This window comes from Bufo gargarizans, unplaced genomic scaffold (genome assembly GCF_014858855.1).
Source record: "Bufo gargarizans isolate SCDJY-AF-19 unplaced genomic scaffold, ASM1485885v1 original_scaffold_1399_pilon, whole genome shotgun sequence".
NCBI classification, from domain to species: domain Eukaryota; kingdom Metazoa; phylum Chordata; class Amphibia; order Anura; family Bufonidae; genus Bufo; species Bufo gargarizans.
In genome coordinates this window covers 134,074-158,895 of record NW_025334340.1, presented here as the reverse complement: position 1 = coordinate 158,895, position 24,822 = coordinate 134,074, and the positions used below count along the sequence as shown (strand labels likewise).

General features: G+C 40.0%; 1 protein-coding gene across 1 annotated transcript in view; it reads left to right on the top strand.

Annotated features, from left to right (window-relative positions):
• Nucleotides 1-24,822, top strand: part of GPM6A (glycoprotein M6A) — a 208,365-nt gene that overhangs the window by 157,574 nt on the left and 25,969 nt on the right. Inside the window, exons 3-6 of the mRNA XM_044274030.1 lie at nucleotides 2,230-2,386; nucleotides 8,712-8,865; nucleotides 13,129-13,205; nucleotides 17,919-17,984. Of these exons, the coding sequence (XP_044129965.1) occupies nucleotides 2,230-2,386; nucleotides 8,712-8,865; nucleotides 13,129-13,205; nucleotides 17,919-17,984 (454 nt within the window). The remainder of the gene's footprint in view (nucleotides 1-2,229; nucleotides 2,387-8,711; nucleotides 8,866-13,128; nucleotides 13,206-17,918; nucleotides 17,985-24,822) is intronic.

The window sequence follows — 24,822 nt, the reverse complement described above, 5'->3', positions numbered from 1 at the left end:
AGGAGTCTAAGATTCATCCAGCTATCCTCTTAATGCTGTTTCCAAACCATTTTGATGGGGTTTCCATCAATTTCTAACCTTTTTTTGTGAACCAGATGCCCTCTTTTCTTTAGAGAAGGGGGTGCCTGATTTAATGCTTGGTTCTCCCATTGATTTTCATTGTATTAAATTGTACTAGAGCACTCAGATCTGCTGAGCATAGCGATGCTCGATCCGAACAGCAGTTCAGCCAAGCATGCTCACTCAACACTATGAAATATCCATCAGTGCCCGTTTTCACCAGCCTGATTACACAGGCCGATGCATACTGAATGTGGGAGGAAGGATTGCTACCACCAGAGGCGCAACTAACATAGCAGCAGACCATGCGGCTGCTATGGAGCCCAGTGCAAGAGGGGGCCCAGTCTTAGTTGGGAGTATCTCCTCTTCTACTGGAGGTGAAAACTTGGTCATAACTCTACCCTCTAAAAGGTACAACTTTTAGCAAATGAAGCCATGAAATATTGCCCAAGGGTTTGGGCAGAAAACCTTCTGTCCTGTGTGGTGGGCCTGGTTTGATCCTTGCTATGGGGCCCTTACTTCTCTATGTACGCCACTGGCTACAACAGTAGTTCCACCCAAATTAATTATCAGCAGCACATCCCTGATTACGCAGGAAGATGTGATGCCAATCATCGGGTATCTTTCATTTGGATGAAGCGTTTGCTTTTTAATCAAGTGATTGTGTACTTGATTATATGAGCCTGGCATTTGTGTAATGTAGTAAGGCCTTTAAAGTGTTACTAAGGCAAGATTTTTACTGGCTTAGAAGGTTTCTGATAGTTTTAGCAGCACACGTATGTTGTATTAAGTGGCTATTAAATTCAGTTAATTACATCAATCTCTGGGCCAAGGGTTCATCGAAGGATTATTTGTTTACATATGTTTTAACCATAGAGATGAATGTCATAAATCATCTATAGGTGCAAGGGCATAAAATAAATAATCCTGTCCTGTGGCTGTTTCAGAATGTAATGGTTAAAAGTGATCTTATCACAGTATTTTACACTATTTACATACTGTATGCTGCCATTTTAAAGCCTGATTGTACTGGCAAAATTGTATGTCTAAGAAGAATAAGACATCCAAATCCCGCCTTCTGCATATTCTGATCACCTTCTTCTATCCAGCCATCAATGACTGTGTATCATGTGTATTAATGACCACTTTGTCTACACATGTAATAGACATAAGGGCTTTGATCAGACATAGCTGAGCAGAAGGGAGAACACAAGTGACGTGTGATAAATAGCATTGAGCGAAGCAGATTTCGGTCCAAAGTTTAGGAAAACTTCAATTCGCATTGAATCCGAATTTCCTCATACTACATGGTAACAAATCAGCTTTCTCTAAAATGGCAGCTGCATGCAAGAATCCCCGGAATGCAAGATCACCCATAGTGCTGTGCAGACAGCCATTCCACAGATGGCCATCCCCTGTGATGTCACAGCCCTATAAAACCTTTATCCTGCGCGGTCTCTGCCATTGTCCTGTGAACTGAGCATAGGGAGAGACGTGGTAAGCGCTCATGTACTAGGGACAGTGTTGCTGAAAATAAATAATTGAAGAATATTGGAGAGGGAGAGTGCAGGGAGACTGCAAGGAGAATGCAAGGAGAATGCAAGGATAGTGCAGGGAGAGTAATGGGAGACTTATTCTGCGTCAGTTTTATTTATTTATTCCTACATTTACTTATTTGTACATCAGTCATAAACTAAGACATGTAATTCAATACCAATATTTCCCAGTGTTATTACTTCGTGAAGTCTCGCGAGACTTCGCATAATAACTTCATGAATGAATTACTACTGTAAAAAAACATTTCCTGAACTCGTAGTACCTTGGAACCGAATCCGAGTTCGAGATATGTTATTTACAGTAAATATTAATTTATGAAGTTATGCAAAGTCTCACGAGACTTCGCAAAGTAATAACTTCGGCTCATCTGAGCCAATACTTTCTAATACTGTATGGAGCGCTCGCTCCGTACAGTATTCAAACAAAGTATTATGCGAATTGACTTTGAATGTTTTATCCGAAGTCGATTCGCTCATTCCTATTAATAATTATCTTTTGTACGGTATATACTGGTACTGCATACTGTTCAGCTTTCTGCTGCTATGATATAAGCATTTATTATACGTTAATATTAGTAATAATTCTGAGATCTTTTATCCTTGTTCTCCTTAGGATTGATATCTTCAAGTATGTCATCTATGGGATTGCAGCTGCTTTCTTTGTCTATGGCATATTGCTGATGGTAGAAGGATTCTTTACAACCGGTGCCATTAAGGATCTCTATGGGGATTTCAAAATCACAACTTGCGGGAGATGTGTGAGTGCTTGGGTATGTTATCCGGTTATTTATAAATTAAAAGTCTATACTTTTAGCGCTAATGTGTTAAGAATATTTACTCTCCATTCCTGCCATAAATAATATAAAGCCTTGATCTTGGTTGCACTTATATGTGACAATTCTGTAGACTTTAGTTTATCTCAACTACTGTATTCCCACACCGTAAGCATGCCCTTTAGACTTAAAGGGGTTGTCTACTTTTTTATATTGATGATCTATCCTTATCATCAATATCAGATCGGCGTGGGTGTTAGCTGTTGTTCAACCGTTGCCCTCTCGTCACTGTTTACCTGCTTAACATTGCAGTGATGAGCAAGTATAATTACAACTCCGTCATTCCCATTGACTTCAATGGTATGGCTCTTTCCTAATTACTTAAACAGGAAGGAGCCGTCCCATTAAAGTGAATCGGGGTGGAGGAGCTGTAATTGCACCTGCTCAACGATGAAATGTAGATGGGGAGCAGGTAAACCCTGAAGAGGAAGTGCTTGTACCAGCACTGTGTTCTCTTCAAACAGCTGATCGGTGGTGGTCTCGGCAGTTAAATCCCTTGCCAATCGGATATTGACGACCCATCCTGAGAATAGGTCATCCATATAAAAAAGCGGACAACTACTTTAATTCACATTTGCTGTACAATCTCAGCGGTAATTCATACAGTAACATCAAGTTTTGTTCTAAAGCATAGCTTAAGAGCACTATATGGCACAGGTAGTACCGACACTTCTGTCTGATTCCAAATACTTTACCTGAACATTTAGGAAAAATGTCATATTAATTTGGACTTTCTGTTGATAATCACTATTTAAACCTATTCAGTATGCTCTTACACCAGGTTTCTGTACTGCCTATTCTGTACAATACCAATAGAATACTGTGTGGCAGTAGTCTGCCCTTTTGGCATATGTTTGGCATTTTTATTAAAAAATTTTACTAGCTGAAGGACCCGGATTCACACGGGTATATTTCATCTATTTAATTTAATGTTTGTGTGTGTCATTAAAAGATATTGACAGTATCCACTATGACAGTGACATCTACAGTACCCCACCCCCTTAACAGTGACCTCCATAGCCCCCACCCTTTAACACTAACCTTCCCACAGTGCCCTGTTTTCTTAAAATGGGACCTCCAAAGCAGCCTACCCCTTAACGTTGACCTTTACAGCATCCCGCCCCCTTAACAGTGACCTTCACAACGGACCGCCCCTTTTACAGTGACCTCCACAGTGGCCGCCCCTTTATTAGTGACCTCCATAGTACTCATCTCTTTAACAGTAATTTCCATAACACCCAGCCCCCTTAATAGTGGCCTCTACAGCAATCTGCCCCTCAACACTGACCTCCACCTAGGGTGGCCAGAGGTCCTGTTTTAGGCCGCACAGTCCAGCTTTCAGACTCCCTGTCCACAGGGATGTCCTTTTAAACAGCTCATTCTCAGACAGCAGCACTGTCCTGTCTGAGCGTAAGCTGAAGGGGGAAAGTCACCCTCCCTCCCACCCCTGCAGCTGACAGAAGTAGATTTTTACCTTCATTTTTTCAATGCCCGTTAGCTGGGGAGTGGGAGGTGGTGTGTCCTAACTGGGTGTGGCGTGGCTTAGGGGGCCTTGGGGTGGAGTTTTTAAGTCCGTCTTTTGAGTGTGTGCTTGAATGGCCACCCTACTTGCCCCCTTAACTGTGACCTCCACAGCACTTCACTCCCCTAACAGTGTCATCTACAGCACCCTGCCCCTTTAAAGCCAACCTACAGCAGTGAAGAAAAAATGGCTGGGTTGTTATGGAAACCTGGTGTAAAACTGTGTGTATGTGGAGACTAAGGGCCTGCAAGCTTCTATTGGCTGATAAGGGACATGTGACCGTGTGTATGGCAGTTGGGGTATGAAGAGAAAGGCCTGCTTCTATTGGCTAATGCATTTTTTTGGGAATATCTCAAGAACGGTATGTGCTAGAGAGCTGAGACCTGGTCTAAAACCTTGCCGGACACCTGATGTACTTGTGTGCCAAGTTTCGTGATTGTAAATGTAGTTGTATTCCTTTAGCGGACATACACACACACATACACTCAGCTTTATATATTAGAATAGCGGAAGTACCCGGCTTCGCACAGGTACATTTAATCTATTTTATTTAATGTTTGTGTGTGTCGTTAAAAGATATCGACAGTATCCCCCATAACAGTGACCTCTACAGCACCCCGCCCCTTTAACAGTGAACTCCACAGTCCACCACCCCTTAACACTGACCCCCCCCCACAGTGCACCGCCACTTTAAAATGGAACCTTCACAGCAGCCCATCCCCTTAACTTTGACCTTCACAGCAGCCCGCCCCTCTAACATTGAGTTTCACAGCACCCCACTCCCTTGACAGTCACCTCCTCAGGGGCCCGCCCCCTTAACTGTGACCTCCACAGTACCCCACTGCTTTAACAGTGACTTTGCAGAACCCTGCTACCTTAACAGTGACCTCCACAGCAGTTGCCCCTTTAATAGTGGCCCCTGCCCCCTTAACAGTGACCTCCACAGTGTACACCCCTTTAACAGTGACCTCCAAAGTATATCCATCTGCTCAGCTCCTCCTGCTCTATAATATTCTGCCTGCAGATTGTGCAGCATTTTCATGGTGACAGGTTAACTTTAAGCTTGAGGTAACAACTAACACATATAAAATGTATATTTCCTCATCAAAGCTGATTGATAGTGTTTAAATATTTTGTAGACTTTCGATCTACACAAACTAAAAGGACACTATAATCTATTTTCTATCAGTGAATATTCTATATATTTTTTTTACAAAAAAAAAATGTAACATGGTTTTGTGGATACAATTTTTTGAGGTCACTCCATGTTCTCTACCTCCTGTCCTGGCTTTTTAATTTCCTTCTTTGGTTGGACTTTAAGTATGGCAAACAGCCTTGCCCCAGTCAGACCATTACTTGGGGCCAGAGATGGAAGAGGGCAGAGTGACTCAATAAAAGCCTCACACTTTACACAGACAAGATCAATGCTCCTCTGTGAACATCTTTATCTGGGCCTATCAAGAGAACAATAAAGCGGTCATACTGTTAATCCCAATTCTACTACTCTACTATTTTACTAGCAGATAACTGCTTCCCCTTGCAGCAGCAGTAAACTAAACTATGGATTACCTATCTGTTCAGGAGTTTTATCTCTCTGTGCTGACTGCTACAGAAGGCCGATATGTTCTATTTAATTTTCAATGGTTTAGTGCTGTCGGAATGAAAAATAAAAAAAGCCAACATTCTTTAAAAAATGTTTTCTATAAACTTTCAGTTTAAAAATATCCCATTCTGATACAAATGCAATTCAATGCACTGTATGCAGTTATTATACTGTATGTCTGTCACTGATCGGTGTTGTCATTTACCAGCATCAGTGTTTTGTGTACATTATCGCTTACGTAATTGATTCTTGCTGATGTAGCGTCAAGCAATACATAGGAGTTAGTGTGAATTCAGAATTCTTCACTAATAAAAAGTGAAGGGTTTTATTAACACTATGGTAAGTGGTGCCAAGTACTGCCAGCCGATAGGCAGCAGCTTTTAATTAGCAGGAGGACAGATGGAACACAGGAAATAACCCTTATAGAATCCATTTGGCTTCTAAACTCTGTGATAATACATGATTTGTGCATCAGCCTGCAAACTAGAGACCTAGTCAGTGACATGCATAAGTAAATTACCATATTTCCTCGCTAACCAGTTAAACTGCACAGAGTAAGGCTACTTTCACACTTGCGTTTGACGTTTCCGGCATCGAGATCTGGGAAAATAATAGCATTAATTAATACAGAATGCTTACTAAAATATCGATTGAGGGGGTAAAAAAAAAGAATTAACTCACCTCATCCACTTGATTGCGGAGCCGGCATTGTTTTCTTTCTTATTCCTTCAGGACCTGCAAAAGGACCTTGGATGATGTAATCATGCTCACCACGTGGTGAGCGCGGTGACGTTAGCGCAGGTCCTGCTGAACGAAGATAGAAGATCCTTCTATCTTCATTCAGCAGGACCTGCGCTGACGTCATCACGCTCACCACATGGTGAGCGTGATTCCATCATCCAAGGTCCTTTTGCAGGTCCTGAAGGAAGAAGAAAGAAAACAATGCCGGCTCCGCAATCAAGTGGATGAGGTGAGTTAATAATTATTATTTTTTTTACCCCCTCAATCAATATTTTAGTAAGCATTCTGTATTAATTAATGCTATTATTTTCCCTTATAACCATGTTATAAGGGAAAATAATACAGTGAATTTACTTTAATGGGGTCCGGGGTTGCTCATCACTATCATCTCCTACCAACCATATGTGAAAATCGCACCGCATCCGCACTTACTTGCGGATGCGGTGCGATTTTTACTCAGACCCATTCATTTCTACGGGGCCTGCGTTGTGTGAAAAACACAGAATATAGAACATGCTGCGATTTTCACGCAACTCACAAGTGATGCATGAAAAACATTGCTTATGTACACAGCCCCATTGAAATGAATGGGTCCGTATTCAGTGCAGGTGTAATGAGTTCACCTCACACATTGCACCCGTGTGGAATTCTCACCCGTGTAAAAAGGGGCCTTAGTGTTGCTATTCTGTGTGATCTAGATCTCCACCAGTACAATAAAATATTATGTACATGCAGTACAATACATGTAGATGACATTCTATTGATAATAAGATGAATGTGCGGACCCAATCGCAGTCTACACTCACCTAAAGAATTATTAGGAACACCTGTTCTATTTCTCATTAATGCGATTATCTAGTCAACCAATCACATGGCAGTTGCTTCAATGCATGTAGGGTTGTGGTCCTGGTCAAGACAATCTCCTGAACTCCAAACTGAATGTCAGAATGGGAAAGAAAGGTGGGCTACAACAGCAGAAGACCCCACCGGGTACCACTCATCTCCACTACAAATAGGAAAAAGAGGCTACGATTTGCACAAGCTCACAAAAATTGGACTGTGGAAGACTGGAAAAATGTTGCCTGGTCTGATGAGTCTCGATTTCTGTTGAGACATTCAAATGGTAGAGTCTGAATTTGGCATAAACAGAATGAGAACATGTATCCATCATGCCTTGTTACCACTGTGCAGGCTGGTGGTGGTGGTGTAATGGTGTAGGGGATGTTTTCTGGGCACACTTTAGGCCCCTTAGTGCCAATTGGCCATCGTTTAAATGCCACAGTCTACCTGAGCATTGTTTCTGACCATGTCCATCCCTTCATGACCACCATGTACCCATCCTCTGATGGCTACTTCCAGCAGGATAATGCACCATGTCACAAAGCTCGAATCATTTCGAATTGGTTTCTTGAACATGACTATGAGTTCACTGTACTAAAATGGCCCCCACAGTCACCACATCTCAACCCAATAGAGCATCTTTGGGATGTGGTGGAACGGGAGCTTCGTGCCCTGGATGTGCATCAAATCTCCATCAACTGCAAGATGCTATCCTATCAATATGGGCCAACATTTCTAAAGAATGCTATCGGCACCTTGTTGAATCCATGCCACGTAGAATTAAGGCAGTTCTGAAGGCAAAAGGGGGTCCAACACCGTATTAGTATGGTGTTCCTAAAAATTCTTTAGGTGAGTGTATATAGCAAGCCAAAAACTGAACTGCAGAATATAGGACATACAAGTCATGTGAACAGATTTTGATTATATGTTTTTGTATGATAAGAATATTCAATTTCTAGTGTGGTTACTGGTAACTTAAATATATTTCTGTCTCCTGCCCCCACCAAAGTCCTACTAATCTACATGTACAGTAAGAAGCTGTATCCTGGTCACTCATGATTCACTTTGTGACTTTTGGGGTTAAAAAGGTCAAAAATGTTTTCACTTTTGCTTAAAGTTTGTAGGTGCCCCGACAGTAACTTATGAATTTTATAAAGCCTCGCACATACATGTAAGTGTCGTTGTGGCTTTGCTATGTTAATTTATGCAAAACTTTGGCAAGAAAATGCAATAAAAAATGGGACAAAACTGATACATTTCATCAAGGTCTGAGGTTCAAATATAAACCTTCACATAATATTTCAATGTTAAATTAAGATAAAAGTGAAATATCTTTTCAAATACTTTTCTTTACATAGTTCATGAGTTTATATTGTATTCACTGTTGGGACAGAACAGCCACCTTCAGCTGTGCAGTGGGATACTTTCCACCTATACATACCACTGTTATTTATACTACTAAATAAGGCACGTTTTATCTGAAAATAATGAGAAGACAGTCAGTGTTCTTATTGTTATATAGGGAAGTGTTATTAATGAATCTGTTTCTATTTTAGTTTATTATGCTGACGTACCTCTTCATGCTAGCCTGGCTTGGTGTCACAGCGTTCACCTCTCTACCTGTCTACATGTACTTCAATATTTGGACAGTTTGCCGGAATACCACATTACTTAACGAAGCTAGCTTCTGTTTGGATCTTCGTCAGTTTGGTATGTCATTTTCTATTTTGATAGAACTGATAAGATTTTTTAAATTTTTTAATTTAGAATAGAAAAGGCAACAAAAGCCTGAAGGACCTAATTTAAGTCCTTCCTAAATCCTATGAGGGCATTCATCAGGATTCATTATGATCCATTTCACAAAGAACTCAATCAAATCTCTCATTTCTCCAGTATGCTTGAATTAATACAGCCCAACACATAAAGAGGACCTCTCCCCTCTCCTGACATGGCTCTTTTAGCAACTACTTGCGTTCCCCATGTAACAATAATTCTGCAGCATCTATTCATATGACTCTGTGTTGTGTCATTCCTTTATTATTCCATCTAGAAGTTATGAATGAATTGCTACCAGCTTGGAATGAAGGTCCAGATGGTTGTTACCAGTTTGGGGTGTAGCCCGGCACAGTCTGACATGGATAGCACTGATTGAATAGTGTTAGACTGATAACACCCAGATGGACCTTCATTGCAAACTACTGGTAATTCATTCATAACTTCTAAAAGGAATAATAATGGTACAACAGAGAGTCCTAAGAATATAAGATCCATTATTGTTACTACAAGGGGTGCAATGAGTTGCTAAAATAGAGATGTCAGTAGAAGTTACTCTTTAAATTGCTGTGTCAAGTAAAATAAAAATCTAAATTCCTGCAAGAAATCTGCCCTGTGTGAACATACCCGAATGGTATAGAATATCTGGAGAAAGAAAGAAGAAATCCCAAATTATTATTAAAATGCAAAACTAGAAAAATACAGAAAAATCAGTATCTGCTAATCTTGTGAAATGCTCATCATTTTGAATGTCTGTGCTAAAAGCAAGTGCCAGATTAACAGACTTTCCAGATTATCACCCAAAGGATTAAGGAAATTGTAAGAAGTTGACAAACCACCTCATTCAGCTTCTGCAAGCAAAGTCCTTATGAATAAAACAGTGAGATAGCTATTATGTTTATTTGTTGAAATATCGGATTGCCCACAATCTACAAAGTCCTAAATAATAGATTAATTACCCTAATATGTTGTAAACCATGCACCACGAATCTAGAATTGAAACTAAATAGCATATGGAATAATGGAGAATAGTCCTCACCATGTTTTTTTCAGTGTCTTCTTCTATAGTTCAGGTCACAGCTGCACTTATTCTCTTCTTACGCCGTACTCCAGTGTCCCTTGATAAGGCCAGGAACATATTTCTTTCCTCTAGTGTTTGACTGAAGTTGTCTGTTTCACTTTAGTTTTAAGGTCAGGAGTTTCTGTGAACATTATTATAACTCCTTCTGTTCATTTCAGATATACAGTAGATGGATTTTATTACAGATGATTACACATACTTACTAGGGATGAGCGGCAGGGGCAATATTCGAATTTGCGATAGTTCATGAATATTTGGTAGAATATTCGTCATATATTCGCGAATTCGAGATTATTTTCTTGATCGCAAAAAATCAACAATGTAATATTCGCGTAATGCGCGCAAAATTCAAGTGTGGGTCACTATAGCTACATCAAGCTGCTACAGGTTTCCTGAGACTGGAGAAAATGGTTGGCACGGCAGAACATTACAATAGCTTTATATGCAGATAGAGTGCTCCAACATATTAGCGATTGCAAAAACGGCACTAATGATGCAAATATTTTGGCGCAATACGTGCAACTTCACATTTTAACATGTCTGACTACTTATTAGTGATTGGTGCACTAAGTATTGTTGTGAACTTGTGACATCAGAGCACTATGTCTGTAGCGTGTATGTATGGACAGCAGAACCTATCAGCTACACTATATCAGGATCTAACCTACTCTGACTATCTCCCACTAACTATCTGTAATATATATATAAGCTATCTAACTATTTATCTAATGTAATGACACAGGAAAGCAGAGAGCACAGCAATAACACTGCAGTCTCTCTCAGATCTGCAAAATACTGCATACAAGGGCTGCTGGGGAGGTTCTTATATAGTAAGGGGTAGGCAACTTTCCTATTGGTTGCTAGGGATGTTGCTAAGCTCAGACAAAGACATTGCAGCCTTCTCATTGGCCCACAAGCAAGAAGGGAGGTTACTGATGGAAAAAAATCTAGAATATTCGAAATTACTAATATATCACTATATTCCAAATATTTGTGAATTTTCGAAGTGCCGATATTCGCAATAATATTCGTTATTCGAATATTCGCGCCCAACACTAATACTTATATGGAAGTCTGTTTTCCAATGTAACAAGAGCACTAACACCCATACAAATGTCAATCCAAAGTTAGCACCATTGGATCTTTTGACACCGATGCTGGACTAAGTGTTGGAAGGCTCTAAAGACACCTAGGGCACCATAGGTCACTGGAGGATGAGACACAGATTACTGACAACAATAAGATCTGATATGCTAAAGTATACTGCAATAGCGACAAATCAAAGGTTTTGATTGGTGGGAGTGCTGGGACTCCCTCCAATCTTAACAACAAGACAGAAGCACTCTGTCTCCTTGATGCAGGAGATGAAATCAAGACTCAGACTTACTATTGAGCCCATCTCTTGTAGTAAGGAGAGACAATGCACTACAGTATATGAGCACTTCTTTCTCCTCGTTCTTGTGATTAGTGGGGTCTGAAGACTCAGAGCCATACGCCGCTATGATGTATCAAATGTTTTTTTTTTTTCAAAGTACAGTAATACCTTTAGGAGCCACTGTACTTTCGCACAATTTAATTTCATTTAATAGAGAATGGTGGAACTAGTACATTTTGAAATCACTTAATTTTTAAAATATGCCTGCATCCACCTGAAAAAAAACTGAAAAGTCATGGCAACTAGGAGTCTCACTTCCACCTAATTTGCAGTCCACTGCGTCTTATCAGGCAAGATCCATCCCTAGTAACAGATAAAAAGAAGATGGCAGAGAGGAAGTGGGGAGGGTCCGAACTAGCGGAGATCCTGAGCTTGATAAACAAACTGCTTATACACAGCTTTTGAAGATTACAGGAATCTCCTGTAAGTGTGGTTTCCTGATCTGTTCTGTAAGATCCAGGGGTGAAAACAAACATAGTGGGAAGTAAGGGAAAGGATGTCACAGCAGTACAGTGCTGGTAGATTTCACAAAAGGGATATGTCCCCTGCTTCTGAGTGAAATTCATCTAGCTGTGCAGATAAAACAGGGAATAAAATGACTGAAATAGACATTTTTCCTTCACAGTTATGATTGTACAAAGAATCAAAGCCATTATGCAAACTATTTTTAAACTAAGGTGCACTTCAAGTTTTCTATACACATTACTGTATGGTTGATTCAACACATCATTTTTAGCAGTAGAGGCTGACAATCTGATGTCTCTTCCCCCCTAATTCAATTAATCTGCTAATTTTTCAATATGTGCTGATGCCAGCAGGCTTTCCTCACTCTCCATTGAAAACATACATGTTCTTGGCCGAGCCGAACATGTATGTGTATAAAGGAGTTTGGGGACAAGCTGTCAGGCTAATTATCCTTTGGCCAACAGCTATTGAAGATGTATGAGCATATTTAGTTCTGTATCTATTAACCCATAAGAGCTGGCTCCAAATGGAATCCTCAACTGGAGCTTTTGGACCTGTTATTGTCTCAAAGCCTGGACTACCCAGTAGATCTTCTGGTACTTATGTAGGCCAGTCGACCTATCTTAGATACCCTGTATAAAATTCTTCCTTCTATTTCAAAGGGTGTCAGACTTTTATTATAATGTTCAGAAGTATAGTTTTGTCATAATAGGTCATATTGGGTCAGCACTAGTGTTGAGCTCGAATATTCGAATCACGAATTTTTATCGCGAATATCGCCACTTTGAGAATTCAGGATTATTTAGAATATAGTGCTATTTCGAATTTATCGCAAATTTTTCACGAATATATTATATTGCCGATATTCGCAATCAAGTTAACAATGACTGGAGATCTAAAAATCGCGAATTTTGGGGCGAATATTCGGCCAAAAATTTGCAAAATATTGCGAATCCGAATATTGCCTATGCTACTCATAACTAGTCAGCACCATGATGCAGAAGGACAGATTTACATCTAAAGTGTTGTTTTCCTTTGACAGACTCTTCTTGAGTGCCATGTGCTATCAAATGGACTCCTTTAAATTACTATAACTAGGTTAAAAGACTCAAGAGGGATAAATCAGTTGCAGCATGTATGATTTGCATATAATAGTCTGTTTTTACTAGTTCTGTAATTCAGAAAATATATTCTTTTATTCATGTTCATTATTTTTTAGGTATTGTTACTCTTGGTGAGGAAAAGAAATTGTGTACCTCTTCTGATAGCTTCCTGAGGATGTGTGAATCTACTGATGTGAGTTGTACAATTCTGCACACATGCATCTACACCTAATCCTTTTCTTACTAAAGGTGTTGCCATACTCGAAGGCTTAGAGTAGCAAAAAAAATACATAAAAAACGCATGCGTTTTTTGCAGAACACACCTGCGTTCATTTCTTCTTGCAAGTGAAAACACACAGCAGACCTAAATTATCTTAATCTCTTCATGACCGACAATTTTCCATTTTCATCTTTTACTCCCTGCCTTCCAGGAGCCACAACTTTTTATTTATCCATTCACATATCTGTATGAGGAATAATTTTTTGCAGGACAAGCTGTACTTTTTAATGCACAATTTTATATTGCATACAATGTAGAGGGAATCTGAGGTGGAATTGGAAAAAAATGAAATTCCGCCAAAGTTTTTATATATAGCGCCTTGCAAAAGTATTCACACCCTTGACTTTTTTCGTATTTTGTTACATTACAGCCTTAAGTTCAATGTTTTGTTAATCTGAATTTTATGTGATGGATCAGAACACAATAGTCTAAGTTGGTGAAGTGAAATGAGAAAAATATATAAATTAAACTATTGTTTAGAAATAGAAAACAGAAAATTGGCATGTGCTTATGTATTCACCCCCTTTGTTAGGAAGTCCATAAAAAGCTCTGGTGCAACCAATTACCTTCAGAAGTCACATAATTAGTGAAATTGTGTCCACCTGTGTGTAATCTAAGTGTCACATGATCTGTCATTACATATACACACCTTTTTTGAAAGGCCCCAGAGGCTGCAACACTTAAGAAGCAAGAGGCATCACTAACCAAACACTGCCATGAAGACCAAGGAACTCTCCAAACAAGTAAAGGACAGTGTTGTTGAGAAGTACAAGTCAGGGTTAGGTTATAAAAAAATATCCAAGTCTTTGATGATGCCCAGGAGCACCATCAAATCTATCATAACCAAATGGAAAGAACATGGCATAACAGCAAATCTGCCAAGAGATGGCCACCCACCAAAACTCACGGACCGGGCAAGGAGGGCATTAATCAGAGAGGCAGCACAGAGACCTAAGGTAACCCTGGAGTAGCTGCAGAGTTCCAAAGCAGAGACTGGAGTATCTGTACATAGGACAACAATAAGCCGTACGCTTCATAGAGTTGGTCTTTATGGCAGAGTGGTCAGAAGGAAGCCATTACTTTTAGCTAAAAACAAAAAGACACATTGTGAGTTTGCGAAAAGGCATGTGGGAGACTCCCAAAATGTATGGAGGAAGGTGCTCTGGTCTGATGAGACTAAAATTGAACTTTTTGGCCATCAAAGAAAACACTATGGGCCAGATTTATCATGACTCTGACAGCTCACTCCACTTTAACATAAGGCTAAAGTCAGTTTTAGCTAAGTCAGATTTATGATCGGCCCTTTAAGACTGTAATAAATGTGGTTTGATGGTAGCAGTTTAACCGTCAGTAAGCAGCTTTACAAAAGTCGCACATCTTTACGAAAAAGTTGCACGTTTTTATGAAAAAGTCGCATGTTCTATTAAAAAGTCTCATAAGATAAGCATGGCCCTCACTGGAGTGAAATTGCGGCTTTTCTGCGACTTTTTAAATAGTCCCAATAGTAAATCTGTCTAGAGATTAATTTACATAAGAAAACACACCCACTTTCAGAAAACTGGCGAGCATAGTGCAGAGCAGAAAAAAGTCGCAAATTTGTGCACAGTTTTAGCGTTTGGGACTTTTTTGGGGACTTTTTCACTCCATTATTCTGACCTGAGCTAATGATAAATCTGGCCCTATGTCTAACGCAACACATCACATCACCCAAAGAACATCATCCACACAGTGAAACATGGTGGTGGCAGCATCATGTTGTGGGGATGTTTTTTTTAGCAGCCAGGACTGGGAAACTGGTCAGAGTTGAGGGAAAGATGGATGGTGCCAAATACAGGGATATTCTTGAGCAAAACCTGCACCACTCTGTGCCTGATTTGAGGCTAGGACGGAGCAGCTGGAGCAGTTTTGCAAGGAGGAATGAGCAAAAATCCCAGTGGTAAGATGTGGCAAGCTCATAGAGACTTATCCAAATCGACTTGGAGCTGTGATTGCCGCAAAAGGTGGCTCTACAAAGTATTGACTTTAGGGGGGTGAATAGTTATGCACGTTGCCTTATTCTGTTATTTTGTCCTATTTGTTGTTTGCTTCACAATAAAAAATAAAAAAAAATCTTCAAAGTTGTGGGCATGTTCTGTAAATTAAATTATGCAAATCCTCAGACAATCCTTGTTAATTCCAGGTTGTGAGGCACCAAAATACGAAAAAAGTCAAGGGGTTTGACTTTTATTGTGTTAAAAAACAGTTTTGATTGATATGCAAATGACCTGATATGAGTCCTGTATCCGGAGATGAGTCAAGCGGAAAGGAGCTCAACACCGCCCTGCGTCCTCCGAATCTCCTCCTTGCTGGCTGACGTCACAGAGCTGGAGCGCCGAAATCTCGCGATGCGCGAGCTAGCGCATGCGTAGTTCGTTCCCTGTGCTGATGCCAGTACAGGGAATGAACATGATGCCGACACTGCGCATGCGCTAGCTCGCACATCGCGAGATTTCGGCACTCCAGCTCTGTGACGCCAGCCAGCAAGGAGGAGATTCGGAGGACGCGGGGCGGTGCTGGGCTACTTTTCCGCTTGACTCATCTCCGGATACAGGACTCATATCGGGTCATTTGCATATCAATCAAAACTGTTTTTTAACACAATAAAAGCGCAGAGAGCTATGGGACCTGGGTACTGCAAATGTGCTAGTGGCCATCTAGCAGCCCATGTCCCCAGCTCTATGCGCAAAATCCTGGTGACAGGTTTCCTTTAACATCACCACATCAGTCTCCACGATTAAAATATACTAGTATTACTGCCCTGTGTCTTGTAATTTGTCTATAAAATAGTTCTTATTAATATGCTAGTTACCTCAATAAGGAGCCCAAGGGAATGTCCCTCCGGCCGTTGAAGCCCAGCTGTGCCCATTATCTTGGAGTCCAGCACAGCCCCACTGTTAATTTATTCACTGCTCATCGCCGACGTAATGTGTTTGTTGCGCCTGAAATCTCACGCATTTCTGGGTCGAGCTAAGCTAGCACATGTGCACTTCGTTCTGTGAGGACAATGCCAGGACACCGCCCGGGCGCTGAGATGAGTATCCACGGCGCATGCGCAAGATTTCAGGCACAACAAACACATTACGTCAGCGATGAGCAGTGAATAAATTAGCAGTGGGGCAGTGCTGGGCTCCAATGGCCGGAGGGACAGCCCCTTGGGCTCCTTATTGAGGTAATTGTCATATTAATAAAAGCGATTTTATAAGATAAATTACAAGACATAGGGCTGTAATACTAGTATATTTTAATGTAAATCGTAGAGACTGATGTGGTGATGTTAATAGCTCAGTAAGTGAAATCCAGATGACAGTGTCTTTTCAAAGGCCCCAAGATCTGCCATGTTACATCTAGTATAAAACCCTGTATTTGGCAGGGTGTAATTAAATGCTTGTATACTTGCTATTCACAGCATTAGTTTGAACAGTACAAGCAATTGAACAATCATATGATAAAGGGACTTAAAAAAAAAAAAATCTATCGGATAGAGGCTTTAAAAATATAAAAATAAAAAATATAAAAATTTAAATTCCCTGTTTTCTCATACATCATATTAAAACTTAAAAACTAATAAAATTAACTATAACTGGCTTTGCTGCATGCAAAATGTCCAATCTGTCTATTATGTGATGCCATAAAGAAAATAAAGATAAAAAAATAATATATAAATGCCAGAATTGCCAATTTTTTGTTGCCCCACTTCTCTAAAGAATGGGTTAAAAATGGATCAAAAAGTTGCATGTTTCCCAGAATAAGGCCTCATGCACACGACCGTTGTTTCGGTCCGCATCCAAGCCACCGTTTTGGCGGCTCGGATGTGGACCTATTCACTTCAATGGGGCCGCAAAAGATGCAGACAGAACTCTGTGTGCTGTCCGCATCCGTGGCTCCGTTCTGCGGCCCCGCTAAAAAAATATAACATGTCCAATTCTTGTCTGCGCTTTGCGGACAAGAATAGGCATTTATATTGCTGGCGCCCGTTCCGTTCCGCAAATTGCGGAAGGCAACACGGGCGGCTTCCGTTTTTTGCAGATCCACAGTTTGCGGACTGCAAAAAATGGCACGGCCGTGTGCATGAGGTATAATACTGATAAAAACAACTGACCTGGCATAAATAAGCCTAACATATGGCAGAAAACAAAGAAAGTTCTAGGTGCCGAAATATGGTGACATATAGTGTTTTTAAATTTTTATTTATTTTTTGACAGTAGTAAAAATAAAAATGGTAGAAATTTGGTATGGTCATACTCATTGATCTGCAGAACAAGGTTCAAGTAAATTTAGCTGCAAAGTCAATCCTTTTTATTTTTATTTTTTTACAGTTTAGCAATACCTTATATCAAACATTAAATGATATCATTATCCCGTACATCTCATCCTGCAAATAAAAAAAATCCTCCTATCACAACAGAAATATTAAAAAGTTATGGACCTTGGAAGGGTAAAAATTGGCCTTGTTAAATTGCATCAGTTGCATTTAAGGTACACAGTGAATAACTTGGGTCAGTGTACTACATTTACTTACTACTAGACGAGAAGAAAATGTGTATGCAATTTACGTTGTCTTATATTCCCTTTTACTCTTCTTTACAGCTGAACATGACTTTCCATCTCTTTATTGTTGCTTTGGCTGGAGCTGGAGCTGCAGTTATTGCTATGGTAAGCTGATAATATAGTGAATTAAATATTAAGATCATAGTTACTATTGTTATAACCTGCTAGCTATTTTTAAATAACACCTTTGGTTGAATTCAAACCTACAGTATAACACAGTACCACAAGGAAGTTACCTATTATCCTTCTGCAGAAATTGATATCCTAATTTTGGATTAAGATTTGGCAAGTGTGGCTCTAATAAGTGGTAGAAAGACTACATTCTCAGCATATGAGCATAGTGCAAGGATGTAGGAAACATGCCTTGTCTGAGGGGTAATCTTTCTCATTATGGAAAGTGCCTAGTATGCCTAGTACATGTGCGGAGAATTGTAGGCCAGTCAATGCCCCTCTGGATTTCTGGGAAAGATATATAAATTGCATAGTAATATAGTATGTAAAGCTGAAAAAAGACCTATGTCCATCCACTTCAGCTTGTTATCCTGCTAGTTGATCCAGAGGAAGGCAAAATAAAACCCATGAGGTGGAGGCCAATTTTCCTAATTTAAGGGGAAAAAATCCTTCCCGACTCCAATCAGAATAACTTCCTGGATCAAGAACCCGTCTCCAGAAATCTAGTAACTATAACCTGTAATATTATTACACTCCAGAAATACATCCAGGCCACTCTTTTAGTGAGTCCTCCATCACCACGTGCTCTGGCAGCGAGTTCCATATTCTCACTGCTCTTACAGTAAAGAATTTTCTATGTTTGTGTAGAAACCTTCTTTCCTCTAGATGCAAAGCATGTCCCCTCATCACAGTCACCGTCCTGGGAATGAATAGATGATGGGATAGATCTCTGTACTGACCCCTGATATATTTATACATAGTTATTAGAGCTCCCCTCAGTCATTGTTTTTCTAAACTAAATAACCCTAATTGTAACAATCTTTCTGGGTACTGTAGGCCATCAGTTATTAATTAAGTTGCCCTCCTTTGAACCTTCTCTAACTTTGCTATGTCTGTCTTGAATAGTACACAACAATCCATGTGCGGTCTGACTAGTGATTTGTAAAGTGGCAGGATGTTCTCATTACATGCATCCATGTCCATTTTGTTGCACCCCATAATCTTTGTTTTCCTAAGCCCATCTGATGCCAGTAGATGTAAGATGTGATCATTTTTATATATTTGAAATATATTTCATATTGACTGGCTTACGATGCTCCTCATGCATACTCAGCTCCCTCCATAAAAATAAATAGTACACCAACCAATGCCACTCAGGCAGGCAAGCAAAGTTTATTTGCTTAGCTTTGTTAAAGGGTATATACCCAGAAAGAGTTGGGTCCCTGATATGTTTTCCTCTCCTTTTGGAAAAGAGACTTTCATGTCTCTTTCCCAGAGAAGCTTTATGTGGAGATACAAGCACAGCAATAGGATAAAAAGGTTGCTATAAAAAAGAAGTGATTGAACAGTTTGAGGCTGAAAATGTAGGGTGAAATTGAAATATGAAGCGCAAGGAAATATGTATAAACATACAGTACAGACCAAAAGTTTGGACACACCTTCTCATTCAAAGAGTTTTCTTTATTTTCATGACTATGAAAATTGTAGATTCACACTGAAGGCATCAAAACTATGAATTAACACATGTGGAATTCTATACACAACAAAAAGGTGTGAAACAACTAAAAATATGTCATATTCTAGGTTCTTCAAAGTAGCCACCTTTTGCTTTGATTACTGCTTTGCACACTCTTGGCATTCTCTTGATGCGCTTCAAGAGGTAGTCACCTGAAATGGTTTTCACTTCACAGGTGTGCCCTGTCATGTTTAACAAATGGGATTTCTTGCCTTATAAATGGGGTCGGGACCATCAGTTGCGTTGTGGAGAAGTCAGGTGGATACACAGCTGATAGTCCTACTGAATAGACTGTTAGAATTTGTATTATGGCAAGAAAAAAGCAGCTAAGTAAAGAAAAACGAGTGGCCATCATTACTTTAAGAAATGAAGGTAAGTCAGTCCGAAAAATTGGGAAAACTTTGAAAGTGTCCCCAAGTGCAGTCACAAAAACCATCAAGCGCTACAAAGAAACTGGCTCACATGCGGACCGCCCCAGGAAAGGAAGACCGAGAGTCACCTCTGCTGCGGAGGATAAGTTCAGGTTAACAGCAGCTCAGATTAGAGACCAGGTCAATGCCACACAGAGTTCTAGCAGCAGACACATCTCTAGAACAACTGTGTGAATCAGGCCTTCATGGTAGAATATCTGCTAGGAAACCACTGCTAAGGACAGGCAACAAGCAGAAGAGACTTGTTTGGGCTAAAGAACACAAGGAATGGACATAAGACCAGTGGAAATCTGTGCTTTGGTCTGATGAGTCCAAATTTGAGATCTTTGGTTCCAACCACCGTGTCTTTGTGCGACGCAGAAAAGGTGAATGGATGGACTCTACATGCCTGGTTCCCACCGTAATGCATGGAGGAGGAGGTGTGATGGTTTGGGGGTGCTTTGCTGGTGACACTATTGGGGATTTATTCAAAATTGAAGGCATACTGAACCAGCATGGCTACCACAGCATCTTGCAGCGGCATGCTATTCCATCCGGTTTGCGGTTAGTTGGACCATAATTTATTTTTCAACAGGACAATGACCCCAAACACACCTCCGGGCTGTGTAAGGGCTATTTGACCATGAAGGAGAATGATGGGGTGCGGCGCCAGATGACCTGGCCTCCACAGTCACCGGACCTGAACCCAATCGAGATGGTTTGGGGTGAGCTGGACCGCAGAGTGAAGGCAAAAGGACCAACAAGTGCTAAGCATCTCTGGGAACTCCTTTAAGACTGTTGGAAGACCATTTCAGGTGACTACCTCTTGAAGCTCATGAAGAGAATGCCAAGAGTGTGCAAAGCAGTAATCAAAGCAAAAGGTGGCTACTTTGAAGAACCTAGAATATGACATATTTTCAGTTGCTTCACACTTTTTTGTTATGTATATAATTCCACATGTGTTAATTCATAGTTTTGATGCCTTTAGTGCGAATCTACAATTTTCATAGTCATGAAAATAAAGAAAACTCTTTGAATGAGAAGGTGTGTCCAAACTTTTGGTCTGTACTGTATATATATTTTTATATACATATATATCTATATATATATATATATATATATATATATATATATATATATATAATGTATACAAAACAAGGACAGCACAGCTTAAAACAAAAAAATGTGGCTGGGTGCCAGCGACTATGGGGGCGATCCACCCATCTTATTTACATAAAATATTGAATTCCACAGCACATCCCAAAAAAAGTGAGTTTATTCACCAGAGATACAGCAACATTTTAATCCCATTAATCCCATTAAGTGGATTGAAACGTTGCTGTGTCTCTGGTGAATTAACTCACGTTTGTTTTGGATGTGCCGTGGAATTCAATATTTTATTTATATATATATATATATATATATATATATATGTGTGTGTGTGTGTGTGTGTGTATATATATATATATATATATATATATATATATATGAAAATTCTAGTAATTACACATTTATTTTGTGCCATGCATTTTTTACAATTACAAAAAAAATATTAAATATATGAATCTAATTTTACCAATATTTCTGAGAAAGTTTGTGATGGGATTTGTACTCATCATAGCCCAGAACTTTAACCACTACACTATATAGCTGCATAGCCAGTCATTTAAAAAAAATAAAAAGAATAATGAAATTTCTTAATAGAAGTACAGTACAGTAGAATTCTCATATTTATTTATATATATATATATATATATTTTTTAAATAACTGGCTATGCAGCTATTATAGCTGAGTGGTTAAGTGCTTTGCGTCTAATGTGAAAGGTTGTGAGTTTGAATCACAGCAGAAACTTTTTTAAAATACAGGCTAAATTAGATTTAAATATACTGGGGTGTCTCCAAGCACTGACTCCATATATGGACATAGCTATAGAGCAGGGACTCCTAAGCCACGGACTCACACTGAGGGATTCCCTCACTGTACAGAGATCTTCTTCATAGAAATAGAGGCTAAATTAGATACACTGGCTCGAGCACATGTGGTGCTTGGCCGAGCATGCTCGCTCAACACTACAGGGAGTGCAGAATTATTAGGCAAGTTGTATTTTTGAGGATTAATTTTATTATTGAACAACAACCATGTTCTCAATGAACCCAAAAAACTCATTAATATCAAAGCTGAATATTTTTGGAAGTAGTTTTTAGTTTGTTTTTAGTTTTAGCTATTTTAGGGGGATATCTGTGTGTGCAGGTGACTATTACTGTGCATAATTATTAGGCAACTTAACAAAAAACAAATATATACCCATTTCAATTATTTATTTTTACCAGTGAAACTAATATAACATCTCAACATTCACAAATATACATTTCTGACATTCAAAAACAAAAAAAAATAAAAAATCTGTGACCAATATAGCCACCTTTCTTTGCAAGGACACTCAAAAGCCTGCCATCCATGGATTCTGTCAGTGTTTTGATCTGTTCACCATCAACATTGTGTGCAGCAGCAACCACAGCCTCCCAGACACTGTTCAGAGAGGTGTACTGTTTTCCCTCCTTGTAAATCTCACATTTGATGATGGACCACAGGTTCTCAATGGGGTTCAGATCAGGTGAACAAGGAGGCCATGTCATTAGATTTTCTTCTTTTATACCCTTTCTTGCCAGCCACGCTGTGGAGTACTTGGACGCGTGTGATGGAGCATTGTCCTGCATGAAAATCATGTTTTTCTTGAAGGATGCAGACTTCTTCCTGTACCACTGCTTGAAGAAGGTGTCTTCCAGAAACTGGCAGTAGGACTGGGAGTTGAGCTTGACTCCATCCTCAACCCGAAAAGGCCCCACAAGCTCATCTTTGATGATACCAGCCCAAACCAGTACTCCACTTCCACCTTGCTGGCGTCTGAGTCGGACTGGAGCTCTCTGCCCTTTACCAATCCAGCCACGGGCCCATCCATCTGGCCCATCAAGACTCACTCTCATTTCATCAGTCCATAAAACCTTAGAAAAATCAGTCTTGAGATATTTCTTGGCCCAGTCTTGACGTTTCAGCTTGTGTGTCTTGTTCAGTGGTGGTCGTCTTTCAGCCTTTCTTACCTTGGCCATGTCTCTGAGTATTGCACACCTTGTGCTTTTGGGCACTCCAGTGATGTTGCAGCTCTGAAATATGGCCAAACTGGTGGCAAGTGGCATCTTGGCAGCTGCACGCTTGACTTTTCTCAGTTCATGGGCAGTTATTTAGCGCCTTGGTTTTTCCACATGCTTCTTGCGACCCTGTTGACTATTTTGAATGAAACGCTTGATTGTTCGATGATCACGCTTCAGAAGCTTTGCAATTTTAAGAGTGCTGCATCCCTCTGCAAGATATCTCACTATTTTTGCCTTTTCTGAGCCTGTCAAGTCTTTCTTTTGACCCATTTTGCCAAAGGAAAGGAAGTTGCCTAATAATTATGCACACCTGATATAGGGTGTTGATGTCATTAGACCACACCCCTTCTCATTACAGAGATGCACATCACCTAATATGCTTAATTGGTAGTAGGCTTTCGAGCCTATACAGCTTGGAGTAAGACAACATGCATAAAGAGGATGATGTGGTCAAAATACTCATTTGCCTATTAATTCTGCACTCCCTGTAGTCCTGAGGAAGTCTATTCCACAGATTCACAATTCTTACAGCTTTGACGTTTCTGGAGACTGAACTTTTTTTTCTCCAGTCGGAGGCAGTGCCCCCTTATCTTTTGAGGGCATTTTACATGGAACAGTTTTTACCTTATTTTTTGTATGGCCCATTTATATATTGGGATAGGTTAATTATGTCCCCCCTTAGACTTCTCTTCTCAAGACTAAATACAATTAATTATTTTAATTTTTCTTCACAACTAAGACCCTCCATGCCCCTTATCAGTTTAGTCGCTCTCCTCTGTACTTTTTCCAGCTGCAGAGAGTCATTTTTATGGACTGATGCCCAGAAATGAACTGCATATTCCATATGAGGCCGCGCCAACTGTAGTATTACATCCCTGCCCCGCGAGCCCATGCCTCGTTTAATGAATGACAATATCCTGGTAGCCTTAAAAGCAGCTGATTGACATTGTATGCTTTTATTTAATGTACCATCTACAAGGACACCCAAATCCTTCTCTATAAGTGACTCTCCCAGTGTTACATCCCCTAGGACAGTGATTTTCCAGCTGTAGTGAAATTGCAACTCCCAGCATGCTCCATTTATTTCTATGGATTTCTGAGAACAGCCAAGCAAGTGTGCATCTTGGGAGCTGTAGTTTTACCACAGCTGGAGTGCCGGAGATTAGCCATCACTGCCCTAGGACATATGAAGCACAGAGATTATTACTATCCAAATGCATAACTTTACATTTATCCATATTGAACCTGATTTACCAGGTTGATGCCCAATGACTCAGAGTGTTCAAGTCAATTTGTAGTATATGGACATCTTCAATAGACTACACAGTACTACACAGCTTAGTGTGATCTGCAAAAACAGAAATGGTGCTATTAATACCATCCTCAAAATCATTAATAAATAAATTAAATAATAAAGGACCCAGCACTAAACCTTGGGGTACACCACTTATAACCCGGGACCATTCTGAATAGGAATCATTGACCACAACTCTCTGGACACGGTCCTTCAGCCAGTTTTCAATCCAATTACAAACTATACTTTCCAAGCCTATAACCCTTACTTTACCTATTAAAGGGGTTGCTCGGATTCGGAGCTGAACCCGGACATACCTCAATTTTTACCCAGGCAGCCCCCCTGACTTGAGCATCGGATCATTTTATGCTCCGATGCTCTCCTTTGCCCCATGGGGAAAGC